The sequence below is a fragment of the Gastrolobium bilobum genome, unplaced genomic scaffold, assembly GCF_033153095.1.
Source record: "Gastrolobium bilobum isolate Gb01-03AN ecotype WA unplaced genomic scaffold, APGP_CSIRO_Gbil_v1 utg6668, whole genome shotgun sequence".
Classification (NCBI taxonomy): Eukaryota; Viridiplantae; Streptophyta; class Magnoliopsida; order Fabales; family Fabaceae; genus Gastrolobium; species Gastrolobium bilobum.
The window spans coordinates 495,648-509,775 of NW_026898778.1; the positions used below are offsets into that span (position 1 = coordinate 495,648).

General features: G+C 35.7%; 1 protein-coding gene across 1 annotated transcript; it reads right to left on the reverse strand.

The window, feature by feature from the left end:
* Positions 1-2,473: 2,473 nt before the first annotated feature.
* LOC133284082 (ubiquitin carboxyl-terminal hydrolase 3-like) lies at positions 2,474-13,154 on the reverse strand. Its single transcript, XM_061481058.1, has 9 exons — positions 13,026-13,154; positions 12,075-12,206; positions 11,894-11,932; positions 11,553-11,658; positions 11,401-11,459; positions 11,204-11,278; positions 4,071-4,119; positions 3,573-3,649; positions 2,474-2,881 (listed from the first exon to the last, which is right to left on the reverse strand). Exons 1-9 carry the CDS (start codon positions 13,098-13,100, stop codon positions 2,783-2,785), a joined length of 711 nt encoding a protein of 236 aa, XP_061337042.1. The 5' UTR covers positions 13,101-13,154; the 3' UTR covers positions 2,474-2,782.
* Positions 13,155-14,128: the final 974 nt, after the last annotated feature.

The window sequence follows — 14,128 nt, forward strand, 5'->3', positions numbered from 1 at the left end:
TTTTTTCACTGCCACCATAATTATGTCACTAACCAAATAGGCAATGTGAAACTATTGTTATCATTTTCCTTATTCGACTTGCATTTTTCAACATAGTTGTTTTGATTTTTGTTGAGTTTTTTAAAAATAAAAATGAGATAATTTTTTTAACATTTTCAAAAATTTCACTTCCTTTATGTTTTGTGATAGGGTATTTCTCATTGGGATGGAGAAATATGGCAAAGGAGATTGAAAAAGTAATGCAAGCAAATTTTTCAAGTCAAAAACTGCAACTCAGGTCGCTAGCCATGCCCATAAATACTTTAAGCGTCAAGAATTCCCAAAGAAAGAGAGAAAAAGAAAAAGTATCCATGACGTAACCTCAATACTTGGTCTCTCGTCTTAATAATTTTCTCGCACATAATTTTCTAATGCAACATGTACAAGAACCACAACAAGCACAAGAGATAATCTAGAATTGGGTATTTCCTCCTCTTCATGTTCATAATGTTCCAATGCAATAGTTACAAGAGATGTTGCAAAATTGGGTTTGTCCTTTTGTTATTCCAATGGAGCAGTAACATGCAATGCATCAAGCACAAGAAATGATAAAGAATTTGGTTCATGTTCTTGATGTTCCAACGCAACAGAAAGCACAAGGAATCATGTAGAATTGGATTCATGCTACTAATGTTCCAATACAACAAGCACAAGATATCATGCAAAATTGGATTCATGCTCTTGTTGTTCCAATGCAATAGTTACATGCAACACAACAAGCACAAAGGGTTCCTCTTGATGTTCTAATTGCACAAGAAATGATGCCTTATCAAATGGGTGGATTTGGAGTGATACTATAGAATTTTCTATTTCCTTTTTTGCTCTTCCATATATGAGATCCAATTATGTAAACAATCAATCACCAATTAATGATATCAATATTTTCCCTTATTTCTCTTTTCCATAAATCTAATATGGTATCATAGAGGTACCATCCTCCTTGAGAGGAATTTTCTTCCATTGCGTCATTGCACTTTTCTTTCTCTTTCTTTACTTTTCTCTCTAATTTTGTTTATCACACCTTCTTTTCAGGTTTGCTTTTATTTTTTTTTCTCATTTCAGATCTGATTTTCGATCTTCCTTTTTTCCCTTAGCGTTTGCTCTGTTGGTGTCTTGTTTTCCTGTGATGTTTTTGCCATTGTTGACCGCATCTCTTCCTTCTCTGGTCATATTATCCAGTAGTGTTTCTGGCCAAGGATCTTTTCGATGGTCTTCCATTGCCAATATGTAAATGCATTGTTTATTCTATTTTTTTAGTCAAATATGATCTACATGTTTTTCGATCCATTTTTCGGTTCTATTTGGTATCTCTTGCTCTAATCTGACTTGTTCCTGGTCTGTTTGTCTTATTTGCCTCTTGTGGCGACGCGTTAGTGCCTTTTCAGCCATTTCTTTCTTTGTATTGTCCAGAGCTGGTCGTGATCCAGTTTTTCGTCTTCTTCGCAAGATCTACTCTTGATCTGTTTTTTTTTTCTCTGTATCTCTTTGATTTGTCTTCTTTTTCTTCTATTGATGTTTCCGCTGCTCATGGCGACTTGTTTCGGTTATCTCCAACCGTGTCACTTTTCTCCAGCATTATTTGTAACACCTCGTGTGCTCGTGGCGTATTATCATACTTATGATACTAGGCGCAACATAATTAATTATAATGCAGAAGCGAAACTTGAAGTATCACAATGACAGTCGTGTAAATACGTGATTAAACTTTTTCTTACATCTTATGTATTACGATGTACTCATTTCAACTCAATTCTTATTCTAAGTGGTTGCCTTTTTCCATTAAAACATCTTTTATCCTCAAAACTTGAAACTTTATCTCCATTGATCATAATCATGAGGCTTTCGATCTTTCAATCCCAAATGATGGCAGTTGACTACACAAATGTGATAATCTCTTATCATTTGTTAAACGAAATAGATGACATTCCGTCTTTATTGACATTCTATCTTTATTTCGGATAATTGAGAATAATTACCACTATGATAATTACCCTGATTGACATTTCATTATAATCCATACATAACTTGAAACATGTACATTAATCTATCTTTAAATCCATCCATGGATTCTTACCTATTGGGCTTTGTGCCCTTTCTTTATATCATGCATATATCTTACATCATTCATCATGCATGCATTTCAATATACTAAATAATTGTAGATACAAGGTATGTTTTGATGATAACAAAGTGACAACAACAAAAAGAGAAAAGCATTGATCAAGAGCAAAAAGTATCAACCATATGTGGATATCAAAGACGTATGATGTAGCCACATAAGAAGAGTAATGTCATGTCAAAGTGATAAGATCATTGGATCAAGAGCAACACCAAGATCAAAGACAACAAACCATGGATAACATCTAAGAGAAGCTCAATATCATAACCATAGTAAAAATGATCAAAAGTGTCAAGCATTGTCATATCCAACAAATCAAAGCATCAAGCTCAAGTAAAGATCCAAGACACAAGACATGAAGCTAAATCTAAAATCATATTTAGAATATATCTTTAGGACTTAGAATATATGGAAGAAGAGTATATGGTAAATGTGTGACATGGGAAGCGTGATAGTCCTGAATTGCATCTTAATATGCCTATTATGATGGTACCAAATAGGGAAGCGTGATAGTCCTGAATCTTAAAAATAGTTTTTTTTGTTCATAAGTCTAGGTTGGTACACTTCTGCAATAAAGCACAACTGATTCTAAAATTGCTTCAATACGATCCCAAATTGACAGCCTTAATGTCCAGGCCCGGATTTCTTTGATATTGCAATGACATTGAAGTTGAGAGAATCTGGATTTTTCTGGATCATGCTCTGGATGGCTTTAGCTGCATCCTGTTGCAAAATTTCGATACATATTAGTAACTAAAAAGAAGTAATGAAGGAATATATGAAAGGTAGCAAACCCAGCAACTTAAAACATGATCAAATAACTAAGACCCAGGATTGAAATGACACGGTCAAAGAAAAAGGCACACACAAGCAAGTGAATTTGTTGAACTATACGTGCAAGAATGTGGGGTAGCTATTTGCAGGAGGAGGAGGAGAGAGAAAACAAGGGGGGGGGGGGGGGGGGGGGGGGGGTTGTTTGAGGTTGAAGAGTAGGTGAGAGATGCTTAGGTAAAACCACTTTGCACAAGATTTCTCAAAGAGATGAGGATCGATTGTACTTTCGATCACAAGAAAAAACTTAACCGTTGCTCCAAGGTTCACCCTCAAGTGAGACATGCTTCTCTTATAAAATTCAGGCACAGTCTCCAGCCTGACTTTACAAAGCACCATCTATCTATAGAATTTCTCCTAAAAGGTGGATGCCTTGATCCAGGTAAAATGCCCGAGCCACTTTCTACAGAATTGTAGCCATTGTTTCTTCACGCATCATTTAAATTCAAAAGCCGACTATAGAACTACTTGACAACAATATTAGGGGAATCTTTTCTCTCTATACGCATTTGCTTTGTTAAATACATTATACAAGTCTTTAAGGAACAATACAATTATAGACTTAACATTGAAAGATACTTACCCTCAACAAAGTATTTGGGGAAGATGGACCATGAGATACTGGTCCTGACTTTCTTCCATCAAGCTCATAAAGTTCACCTGCATATGACACGATTTGTTAGAGGAAAGAATTTAGCAAATAAGAAGAGAAAGAATTAGAGGATTGAAAGTAGTTTGTATTTCCCAAATTCAATTATAATTCAGGATTGGGCTCCAAATGTGGACTGAGAGCACTTGGGCCTGTATTAGGAGATAGGGTCGTAACACTAATGCAAAGGAATTAATCAGATAAAATAAAGGCAACTGCAAAAGGGAGGAGAACTCAAAATTGATCCCAGATAAGTACAGTTATCCCTAATAGTTTTGAGATAGGCTTTATACAGCTGGCTCCCACGATTTAGATATTTAGGCTGCTAACTATTTTGTTGTTGTTGTCAACCATTGTATCTTGGTATATTGTTTTGCTCTTTTGATAAAACCACACAAAATAAAAAAGTAATAAGTTATATAAAGAAATTACCCTCCACACAAGCAAAGCAGATGAAATGAGTATCCACATTATCTGATGCCTGCATTACAAATATTTTAAACAAAAAAGTTGTAAGACAAGAAAGGAAACATTTTGAAATCAGCAATTTTTTTGTTGTCGGGGGGAGGGGTTATCTATGATTATGATACTTTCGAAGTTTTTCCTCTCAGGACAACAACATTAATATATAAAAACAATTTGACAGTTATATCTCCCAAAACATCAGCAATTTACATTTCCAGCTTCTTGAACTCAGCATAAATGATGTTACCTTTGTATAAAAATAACTCTGATAATTTTGCAGTTTCAGATTAAGAAAAATAGCCTTCCACATATGTTAGATGAGAGGGCTTCAAATTTTACCAGAATTGCCATCCCTTGAATACTACAGCTTATCTAAAACTCATTCAGCAAGTAACAGGGTTCTTTCTTACTTCCTATGATGAAGAGAAAAAACATTTATCAAGTTTCCTAGAGACATATTCCATAGTCTATTCTATGACCTACTCCAAGATGCTTTCAACTTGTGAGAAGTTTTCAATGATCATCTACCACCAAACAACTGACAAAATCATTCCACACACGCAGTATTAGTATTAAGCACTATATATTCAGGCTGTACCCCATGTGTTGCAGATCAGGTATTTTCCACTCATTTAGCTCCATCTAGAAAAAAAAGTTTGCATGGCAAGATGCTTTACTATTTCTTCATATATGCAAAATGAAAATGATTTTTATCCTTAATGCGGCATCTTGATTTTAGCCTTTCACTAGCCTTTTTTTTTAAAAAAAAAGAACAGTATCATTAAGATTAAGAGAAGAAAACGACAAGAAATTTTGAGGATAAGGGATCCTCCATAATAAAAATGAAAGACGAAACAACAAACAAAAAGTGAAAGCATCAAAGTTGCAAAGCTTCCCAATCTTATCCCAAGTAAGCTATTAAACTAAAGAAACCTCCTCAAAATAGGACCATTATGCTCCAATCAAATGCATCAAATAGTGGCATAGATTGCACATTGCCATGAAAATTTAGCATTTTAGCTTCTTTACTTCAACCAAAACCACTAAAGCTAGTCACCAAGAATTGGTCTAAGTACTGACTGAATTTGCTACAGAGAATTATTGAGTGAATTAATCACTCCTAGCTTAAGTGAATCAATTTAATTTTTTTTAAATTGCAGCTTCTTTTACTTTAAAAAGAAAATTCTCAGTCCCCTTTGGCCCATAAAAGTAAATCCTCATGTGTAAGACATACAACTTCAAGGAAGAAAAATTAAAGTAGGAAGCGGAGTTTGACTCCAAAAGGTTGGTATCTGTTTATAATTTTACATCTCATGTGAAGTTAAATGGCAATTTGTATGCAATAACTTTTCAAACAGACATCTTTGTACAAACTGTTACATAACAACATAAATTTGAACATTGGTTCAAATCTCTAAGTCTAAAAGGTCAATTCTCATTTCCAGGATTACTCATCATACAAGAACCTACAAATATAAATCTTTTGTAGGAAATCAGGATTGAAATATTTTAGTTTTTATTTCCTATTAATTAGTAGATAGGATTGATGACTCATTGATAGGATTGATTACTTATCGCTGAGTCATTCTTAGCTATTCTTTCTTGTATAAATATTCCTTATGTAATTTATTCATTGTACCAATACAGAAAAAACATCATTTTTTAATATTTCAATATGGTATCAGAGCTTCAGTGACCAAAAGGTCACGAGTTTGATCCTCACCGCCCCTCACTTTCTAGTGGAATTAAATAAGCACAAGGTAAAACAAAAAATTGAGCCTGTGTAATATCCACGCTTCAAGTCCAAAGGGCTCTTGCATGAGGGGGCGTGTTAGAGAATGATGGGCCTAAAAGTGAGTGGGCCAGTTAATTAGTTATTCTAGAATATTCTGTGGGTAGAATAAAAGGTGAGTGAGTGTGTGTAGTGAGGTATTCATGTATTCAGAATTGGTTAGTGGGGAAATGAGAGACCTCTAGGGAACTCTTAAGCCTAGGTATTTGGTTTGAGGGGGAGTTGAGGCTTTCTTGGGGTTTATTTTCTGCAAATTAGTGTACGTAAAAGAGGCATGGCCTCCATTATCTCTATAATTTCAATGTTAGAATAAAAGGTGAGTGAGTGTGTGTAGTGAGGTATTCATGTATTCAGAATTGGTTAGTGGGGAAATGAGAGACCTGTAGGGAACTCTTAAGCCTAGGTATTTGGTTTGAGGGGGAGTTGAGGCTTTCTTGGGGTTTATTTTCTGCAAATTAGTGTATGTAAAAGAGGCATGGCCTCCATTATCTCTATAATTTCAATGTTATTTTTCTGGTTCCATCAATTTGGTATCAGAGCATTTCTGATCTAGGGAGTGTTTCTGATCCAGACCTAAAAAAATAAAATAAAAAAATGATAGGATTCAGTTAGCGTAGGGAAGGTTTAGAAAAAGTGATGAAAGTGTTAGAGGAAACAATTGAGTGGATGAAAACACGGAGACTTGAATACGAGCAGATGAAGTCACAAGGTTTTAAAAAATTCGAGGAAGAAACTAAAGTAGAAGCGGAACAAGAGAAACCAGAAGTGGAAGCAGAAGAAGAAAAAAATGGAAGCTCACCAAAAGAAGAAGGGGAACTTGCTGAAGAAGAAGAGGCAGAAATAATAGTAGAAGAAATCGACAAAGAAAAAGAAGGAAAAAAAGAAAAGGTAATAGCAAGATGCATAGGAAACGAAGAAGGTGAAGCGCAGGAGTTTGACGAAGAATGAGAAGAAGAAGCCGAGGAGGACAGAGAGAACAGACCAGGAAAAACTGAAGAAAAAGAAGGAGAAGAAACAGAAAAAGAAAAGGAAGAATTGCACGAAGAAGAAGACGAAGTCAGATCTGATAAAGGGAGACAATGCGCAAAAAGATCTCGAACCAACAAAAAGACTGCGCGCGAACAGGAGCGGCGGCACAAGGAGTTCAAGCCATCGATTTTGCTACTCACCGGAGAAGATCACGGACACAAACGTGTTGCTGGCCGGACGTGCTTGACCAGGGACAACCCAAGGAAACAGATGAAGATGAAGAAGGTGCAGAAGAAACAAATCAGCGACGTAAAAAAAGGCATAAAGAAAGAGGGTCTACTGCAGTTTCTGCCAACAAGCCCACAAGCGGCGGACGGCAGTTTGATTCTCGTGAATTTGCAACAGAAGTGGCCGCTGGATGATGGAGGGATCAAATGGAAGCACATGACAACTCATCGTACGGGAGTGGGTTGAAGGAGATGGAAAGAGAGGAAGGGCAGACCTGGAATTCTGCCATATGGGTTTCCATTTTTAACGTTTTGGGCTTGGCCCAAAAGATATGGTGGTTGACAGGAAGCCAATTAGGCTTTATCCAATCTATTCAAATTACTTCAGCAGGTATATGGGACCAAGGAAAACTTGTAGTGATAAAATTTAATAATTGGATCCTGAAATTAATAAAGGTCCTAGAGCTGCATGGGCCCAAAGTGGTTAATGATGCTTCAATTAGACTTTATTGCGTTGCCAGAACTGCCAAGGAAAACAAAGTTGATTCAGTGATCAGAAATGCCAAAGAAAACAAAGCATGTTTTGTGCCCAAATATGCGGAAGAAAACTTAGCATTAGAAGACAACAAAGGCACAAAAATTTGCAATGGTGCAACTGGATACAAAAGCAACGTGTTAGCTGCAAGCAGGGGAATTTGTTTCAAGCAATGAGATCCTGGTGGAAGTTCAATCACACCCTTTCTCCTCTTTTTTTCACCTTGAGGACAAGGTGAGTTTTGAAGGGAGAGTATTGATGGGCCTAAAAGTGAGTGGGCCAGTTAATTAGTTATTTTAGAATATTCTGTGGGTAGAATAAAAGGTGAGTGAGTGTGTGTAGTGAGGTATTCATGTATTCAGAATTGGTTAGTGGGGAAATGAGAGACCTCTAGGGAACTCTTAAGCCTAGGTATTTGGTTTGAGGGGGAGTTGAGGCTTTCTTGGGGTTTATTTTCTGCAAATTAGTGTATGTAAAATAGGCATGGCCTCCATTATCTCTATAATTTCAATGTTATTTTTCTGGTTCCATCAGAGAATAATATAAACCAATAAAAAGGCTCTTATCCAATACCTTAAGATTTTGGGTTGAAGTAGTTCTTTACATGGTATCAGAGCAGATACGTTCCTACCTTAGATCAGCCATCTTCAAGGCTGAAACACCATCCCACTTCTGTCCAAACCCAGATACCCTATATACAGACCTCCAATCAAGAAAGTGGAGTGACCATTCGACTCAGAAGGCTCCGACGAGTTAAACGCCACCGGACCCATCACTGTCAGCCGCTGCACGCGACTCCACGAGCCACCACACACGGGGCCAACCTCCGGCGCGTGAGCTCCACGCGCCACCTTCCTAGTAGCTTTTTCCGCCGCGACCTACATAGAACAACTCGCCAGCATCTCCCTTTCTTGTTCCAGAGGTCAGACCTAAAAAAGAAAACACTTGATTTTTTCATCCACGGTCAAATCCTCTCTCTTCATTCATGTCTTCCTCAGAGCGTTCTTCTGCTTCATCATCTGTTCCCAATACTTAGTCCTCTGGAGACAACTTAAGTATACAGATTACTAGTCATTGGTTGAACGGTAAGAATTTTCTGCAATGGTTTCAATATGTTAAGTTGGTCATTCGGGCAAAAGGTAAGCTGGGTTATCTCGTGAAAAAATTAAGAAACCGGCTGATGATGCTCCTGATTATGAAAATTGTGAGATTAATAATTCTTTGGTAATGGCGTGGCTGCCTAATTCCATGGAACAACAGATCGGCCAAACTTATTTGTTCTTCGATACTGCCAAGGAGATTTGGGATACTATTCAACAAAATTATTCAAACCTAGAGAATACCTCTCAAGTCTTTGAACTGAGAAATAAGTTGAGAGACTTTCGACAAAGGAGTATGACCATTATTGAATATTTTACTGCATTAACAAATTTGTGGCAGGAACTAGATCTTTATACATGAGGCTCTCAATGATAAAAAATGGAGAGATGCTGTCCTTGAAGAAATGAATGCACTAGAAAGAAATGAAACTTGGAGACAGTGACCTTACCAAAAGGAAAACAAGTAGTAGAATGTAAATAGGGATTCACCCAGACTCATGGGATAGATTACCATGAGACTTTTGCTCCAATTGCTAAGGTCAATACCATCCGAGTTCTCTTATCACTTGCTGCCAACCTAAATTGGCCTCTGCAACAGTTAGATGTGAAGAATGCATTCCTAAATGGTGATTTACATGAAGAGGTCTATGGATCCTCCACCTGGTTTTAGTGTGTAAACTAAAAAAATCTCTTTATGGGCTGAAACAATCTCCTAGAGAATGGTTCAACAAATTCACACAAGCAATCAAAGGAAGAGGTTTCATTCAAGCACAGACTGATCATACTCTCTTCCACAAATACTCTAAAGGTGGTAAAATCGCTATTCTTATTGTTTATGTGGATGATATAGTTCTTACATGTGATCATAGTGAGGAATTGAATTCCTTGAAGAAGTATCTAGCAGCTCAGTTCGAACTAAAAGACCTTGGAGCTCTTAAATTTTCCTCGTTATGGAAGTTTGCTAGGAGCAAAGCAGGCATCACTCTCACACAAAAGAAGTATGCTCTAGATCTTTTGCTGGAAACAGGAATGCTAGGATATAAGCCTGCTGATACGCCTATGGAACCTAACACCAAGTTAGGTATTGAAGATGAGAATGAAGTGGATAAAGATCAATATCAGAGATTGGTTGGCAAACTTATTTACTTATCCCACACACGACCTGACATTGCCTTTGCGGTGAGTATGATAAGTCAATTCATGCACTCACCCAAGGAGAAACATCTAAATGCAGTCTACAAGGTGCTTAGATATCTCGAACACTCCAGGCAGAGGATTATTCTTTAAAAGGGGGTATGATAGGACAATTGAAATCTATACCGATGCAGATTGGGCAGGTTCGTTAGTAGACAGGAGATCTACCTCAGGCTATTGCACCTATGTGTGGGGCAATCTTGTTACTTGGAGAAGCAAAAAACACACAGTGGTTGCAAGAAGTAGTGCTGAAGCAGAATTTCTAGCTTTAGCTCATGGAGTTTGTAAAGGAATCTGTGTTAGAAAAGTATATAAATAATTGGTGGGCCTTCACTTAATAGCTTAAACTTTTGGGTAGAATTGGTTCTTTACATGGTATCAGAACTTTGGTATCACGGATTCGATTCTCACTTGTGGAATTTCTTAGCACAAGTAGGTGAGCCTGTACATTATCCACTCATCACGTCCAGTGGGCTCTCGTGTGTGTTAGAGAAATATATAAATCATTGGTGGGCCTTCACTTAATAGCTTAAGCTTTTGGGTAGAATTGGTTCTTTACAATTTGGTTAAGAAGACTTCTTGAAGAGTTGAAGATTTTATATTCCTTACCAATAAAACTATATTGTGACAACAAAGCAGCTGTCAGTATTGCTAAAAATCCTGTTCATCATGATAAGACAAAGCATGTGGAAGTTGATCGCCACTTCATCAAAGAAAAATTAGATGATGGAAGTGTGTATATGATGTATATTCCTACCAAAGAGCAGACTAAAGATATCCTTACCAAGGGCCTACACCTTTTAGCATTCGAAGACTTGATTGACAAGTTGGGAATGATCAACATTTACCTCCCAACTTGAGGGGGAGTGTAGGAAATCAAGATTCAAATATTTCAATTTTTATTTCTATTAATTAGTAGATATGATTGATGACTCATTGATAGGATTGATTACTCATCGTTGAGTCATTCTTAGCTTTTCTTTCTTGTATAAATACTCCTTATGTAATTTATTCATTGTATCAATACAGAAAAAACATCATTTTTTAATATTTCAATATCTTTATATAAAGGCCCTGCTCAAGTATCAGTTTATCATATCCAAAGAATAAAGATAAGAAGTGACACTAAGAGTGAATTTTTTTCAAATGCATTGGAATATATTTTCAAGATAAGAAGGCTGAGCTTTGATCACAACAACTGTATGACCAATACATCACATCATTCCCCCCCCCCCCCCCTTCCTTGAATTTACTGTTGCTTTAAATTTAATCAATAAAACTACCTCTGTTTCACCAGCAGTGGCTGCCATTGAATGAGCAACTTCCATCTCTCTGTCATTCTCAAGAAATACAGCACGCTGAAAGATATGAGAGTCAGAAAATGCCAAAAAAAAATTATATTTAGCTGACTAATTATGTCAATTGCTTGGTGAAAGATGATAAAGAAAGAGAAGAGGTCCGGGTGGTATGGAGAAATAACCTGCAATGGGTCCAAGCTTGCAGTAGATTTAAAGAATTTATCAAAGAATGACCCCTCAACTGATAACAACAAAAGCAACACAAACTGAAAGAGAATTAATGGTTGATGCACTAAAAAGGTTAATTGAGGCAATGCGATTGTTGAAAACTTACCAAGCTTGATTTCAGAAGTTATGTTCCCAAGAGCATGAAGAAGCCCTATTGTACCACAAGCATTACCCACAGTTTGCTTCATAAAATACACCTTACTGCTATGTTCCTACACCAGAACAACACATAAAAATCCTAATCAAGGCATGCAGCTAACAAAAATGATATGAAATATGCTACCCAAAATTCACATTTCTTAGACATTTTTTAATAAAATAATCAAATAAGCTTGTAAAGTGGTCCTACAATACACTATGGTAAAAAAAATTCGAATTTTTGAAGCAGGGAAATTAAATACCCACAAATAGATGAAAAGATTATATAAATATAGATATGTTCCTCACCGTTTTTTCATTTTCCTGTTGCAATCTCTCTTTTTCAGTCTGATAAGAGATAAAACTTTCACAAAATCAGAAGAAACACATATGAATATGATAGGAAAGTAAAGAAATCAAGAAAATAAAAAAGAACTCACAGAAAGAGAGGAATATACATATAAAATAAAAAGATTTAAATGAAAGAAACCTCAGTGGTCATGGGATAAAGAAAAAGCACGGCAACAACTGGCTTTGGAACCATTTCCAAAAGCTCTTCATCTAAGCCATAAACATCACAGCACTCTGCCTCATCCACTGGAAGGCCAAGACCCCAAAGGAACTGAAATCACCAAAAACAACTACAGACTTAAATTATGCATGCTACTAGAAAAAAAAGAAAAGAATTGCAAAACCAAAACTGAGAGAGAGAGAGAGAGAGAGAGAGAGAGAGAAGGGAGGGGGGGTCCAAAACAATAAAAAATTTCTTTTGCAAAATGTGTTATATGGATATGTCTTCAATTTACTATCCTAATCCCAGGCATCATTCAAACATTTTCCTCTTTGTAACAAAACAATAAAGCCGAAAAGCTAGCCGATACCTCCGCATTAAATAAATAAATAAATAAATTAAAAGGATTATGTTCTTAACACCAAATAGAAGACAATCGCCTTATCTTATCCCAAGTAAGTTATTTTCATCTAAAAGAAACCTCCTTAACATAGGATCATTATGCTCCAACCAAATGCATCGAATAGCGGCATATATTGCACATTACCATAAAAATTTAGCATTTTAGCTTCTTTACTTCAACCAAAACCACTAAAGCTAGTCACCAAAAATTGGTCCAATTACTGACTTGACTGAATTCGCTACACAGAATCATTGAGTGAATTTTCTATATGACTACTAGCTTAAATTATGCATGCAGCTAGAAAAAAAAATATTTGTAAAACCGAAAACGAAAGAGAGTAAGAGGAAAAAGGTCAAGTCCAAAAAAAAAAAAAAAAAAAAATCTTTTGCAAAATTTGTTACATGGGTATGTCTTCAATTAACTATCCCAATCAAAGGTATCAATCAAACATTTTCCTGTGTGTAACAAAACAATAAAGACGGATTCGGAGAAGCATAGTGATAAATATGAAGGATCAGAGGGAATACCTGGTTCATGACGTCAGGGTTAGCTTCAAGAGGAAGCCATCTTTTCGCAGAAGGTTTTTCGTCTAAGGTGGCCATTCTTAGCTTCTTCTTTTTCTTTCTTTCTAGTCTCTACTTTTTATGATATGCTTCTTTCGAAACTCTCTCGACGGAGATCATCTATATATATAATTGAGTTACGTGGATCATAGTGGGCCTGTGAGAAGCCCGAAATTTTAAGAAAATAAGCCCATTTAAAAAATTCTGCCTCTTCGTCTTCAATCCTAATTTTCGTAACAAAATAATTAATTGGATAAATTAGAAGCCAAATTGTCAGTGGTGGGATAACAAATTTTTAAAATTTACATGTTAAATAAAGGGAAAAAAGTGTTTCTAGGGATATAAGAGATAACTTTATCTCCTGTAATCCTAACAACGATGTTGTTTTCATGTTCAAGTTTAGAATAAAAGGTATTTTGAAAATTTTACTTTTCTTTTGTATCATAAATTTTACTAAGTATTTTTTTTTTACTAAAATATCATTTTGAGATCGCAGGATAAAATAATCTCCTATAATAAGAGAAACATTAATCTCAAAAGGACCTATTCGTGATTCACTTATGCAAATATAGCTTACCTCTTTTCAAATAAGTAATAATTAAATAATTTTTTAATAGTATTTAATATATTAAGAAATTAATTAATTCCAAATTGTAAAATATTAAGTTAGGTGAAAATCTAAATTAATATAAAAAATTATAATATATGTCATGCAAAAGCAATAATAAAAAATTAAATAATAATTATCCAGCAAATGTCACATGCAATAAAGTAAAGAAAGGGTGATCATTATGTTATTTAGCTCTACAAAATCCTATATGTATAAGCTAAGATAAGTCAAATATACAAATCCCATATAAGATAATTAGTGAAACTTCCAACTTCCAAGCATATACAAAAGCTCAGAGGAGGACAAATTATCTCGTGTCATGCTAATACGTGGACCTCGTATGTGGGTTTTTATAACTTGATATAAGGCACTTATTTAGCTCTAAAAGTGACTTCCGATTTTTTATGAAGTTAAAATAAAAAAAATTGGTTCAAACCAATAAACCATTAGTTTTTAC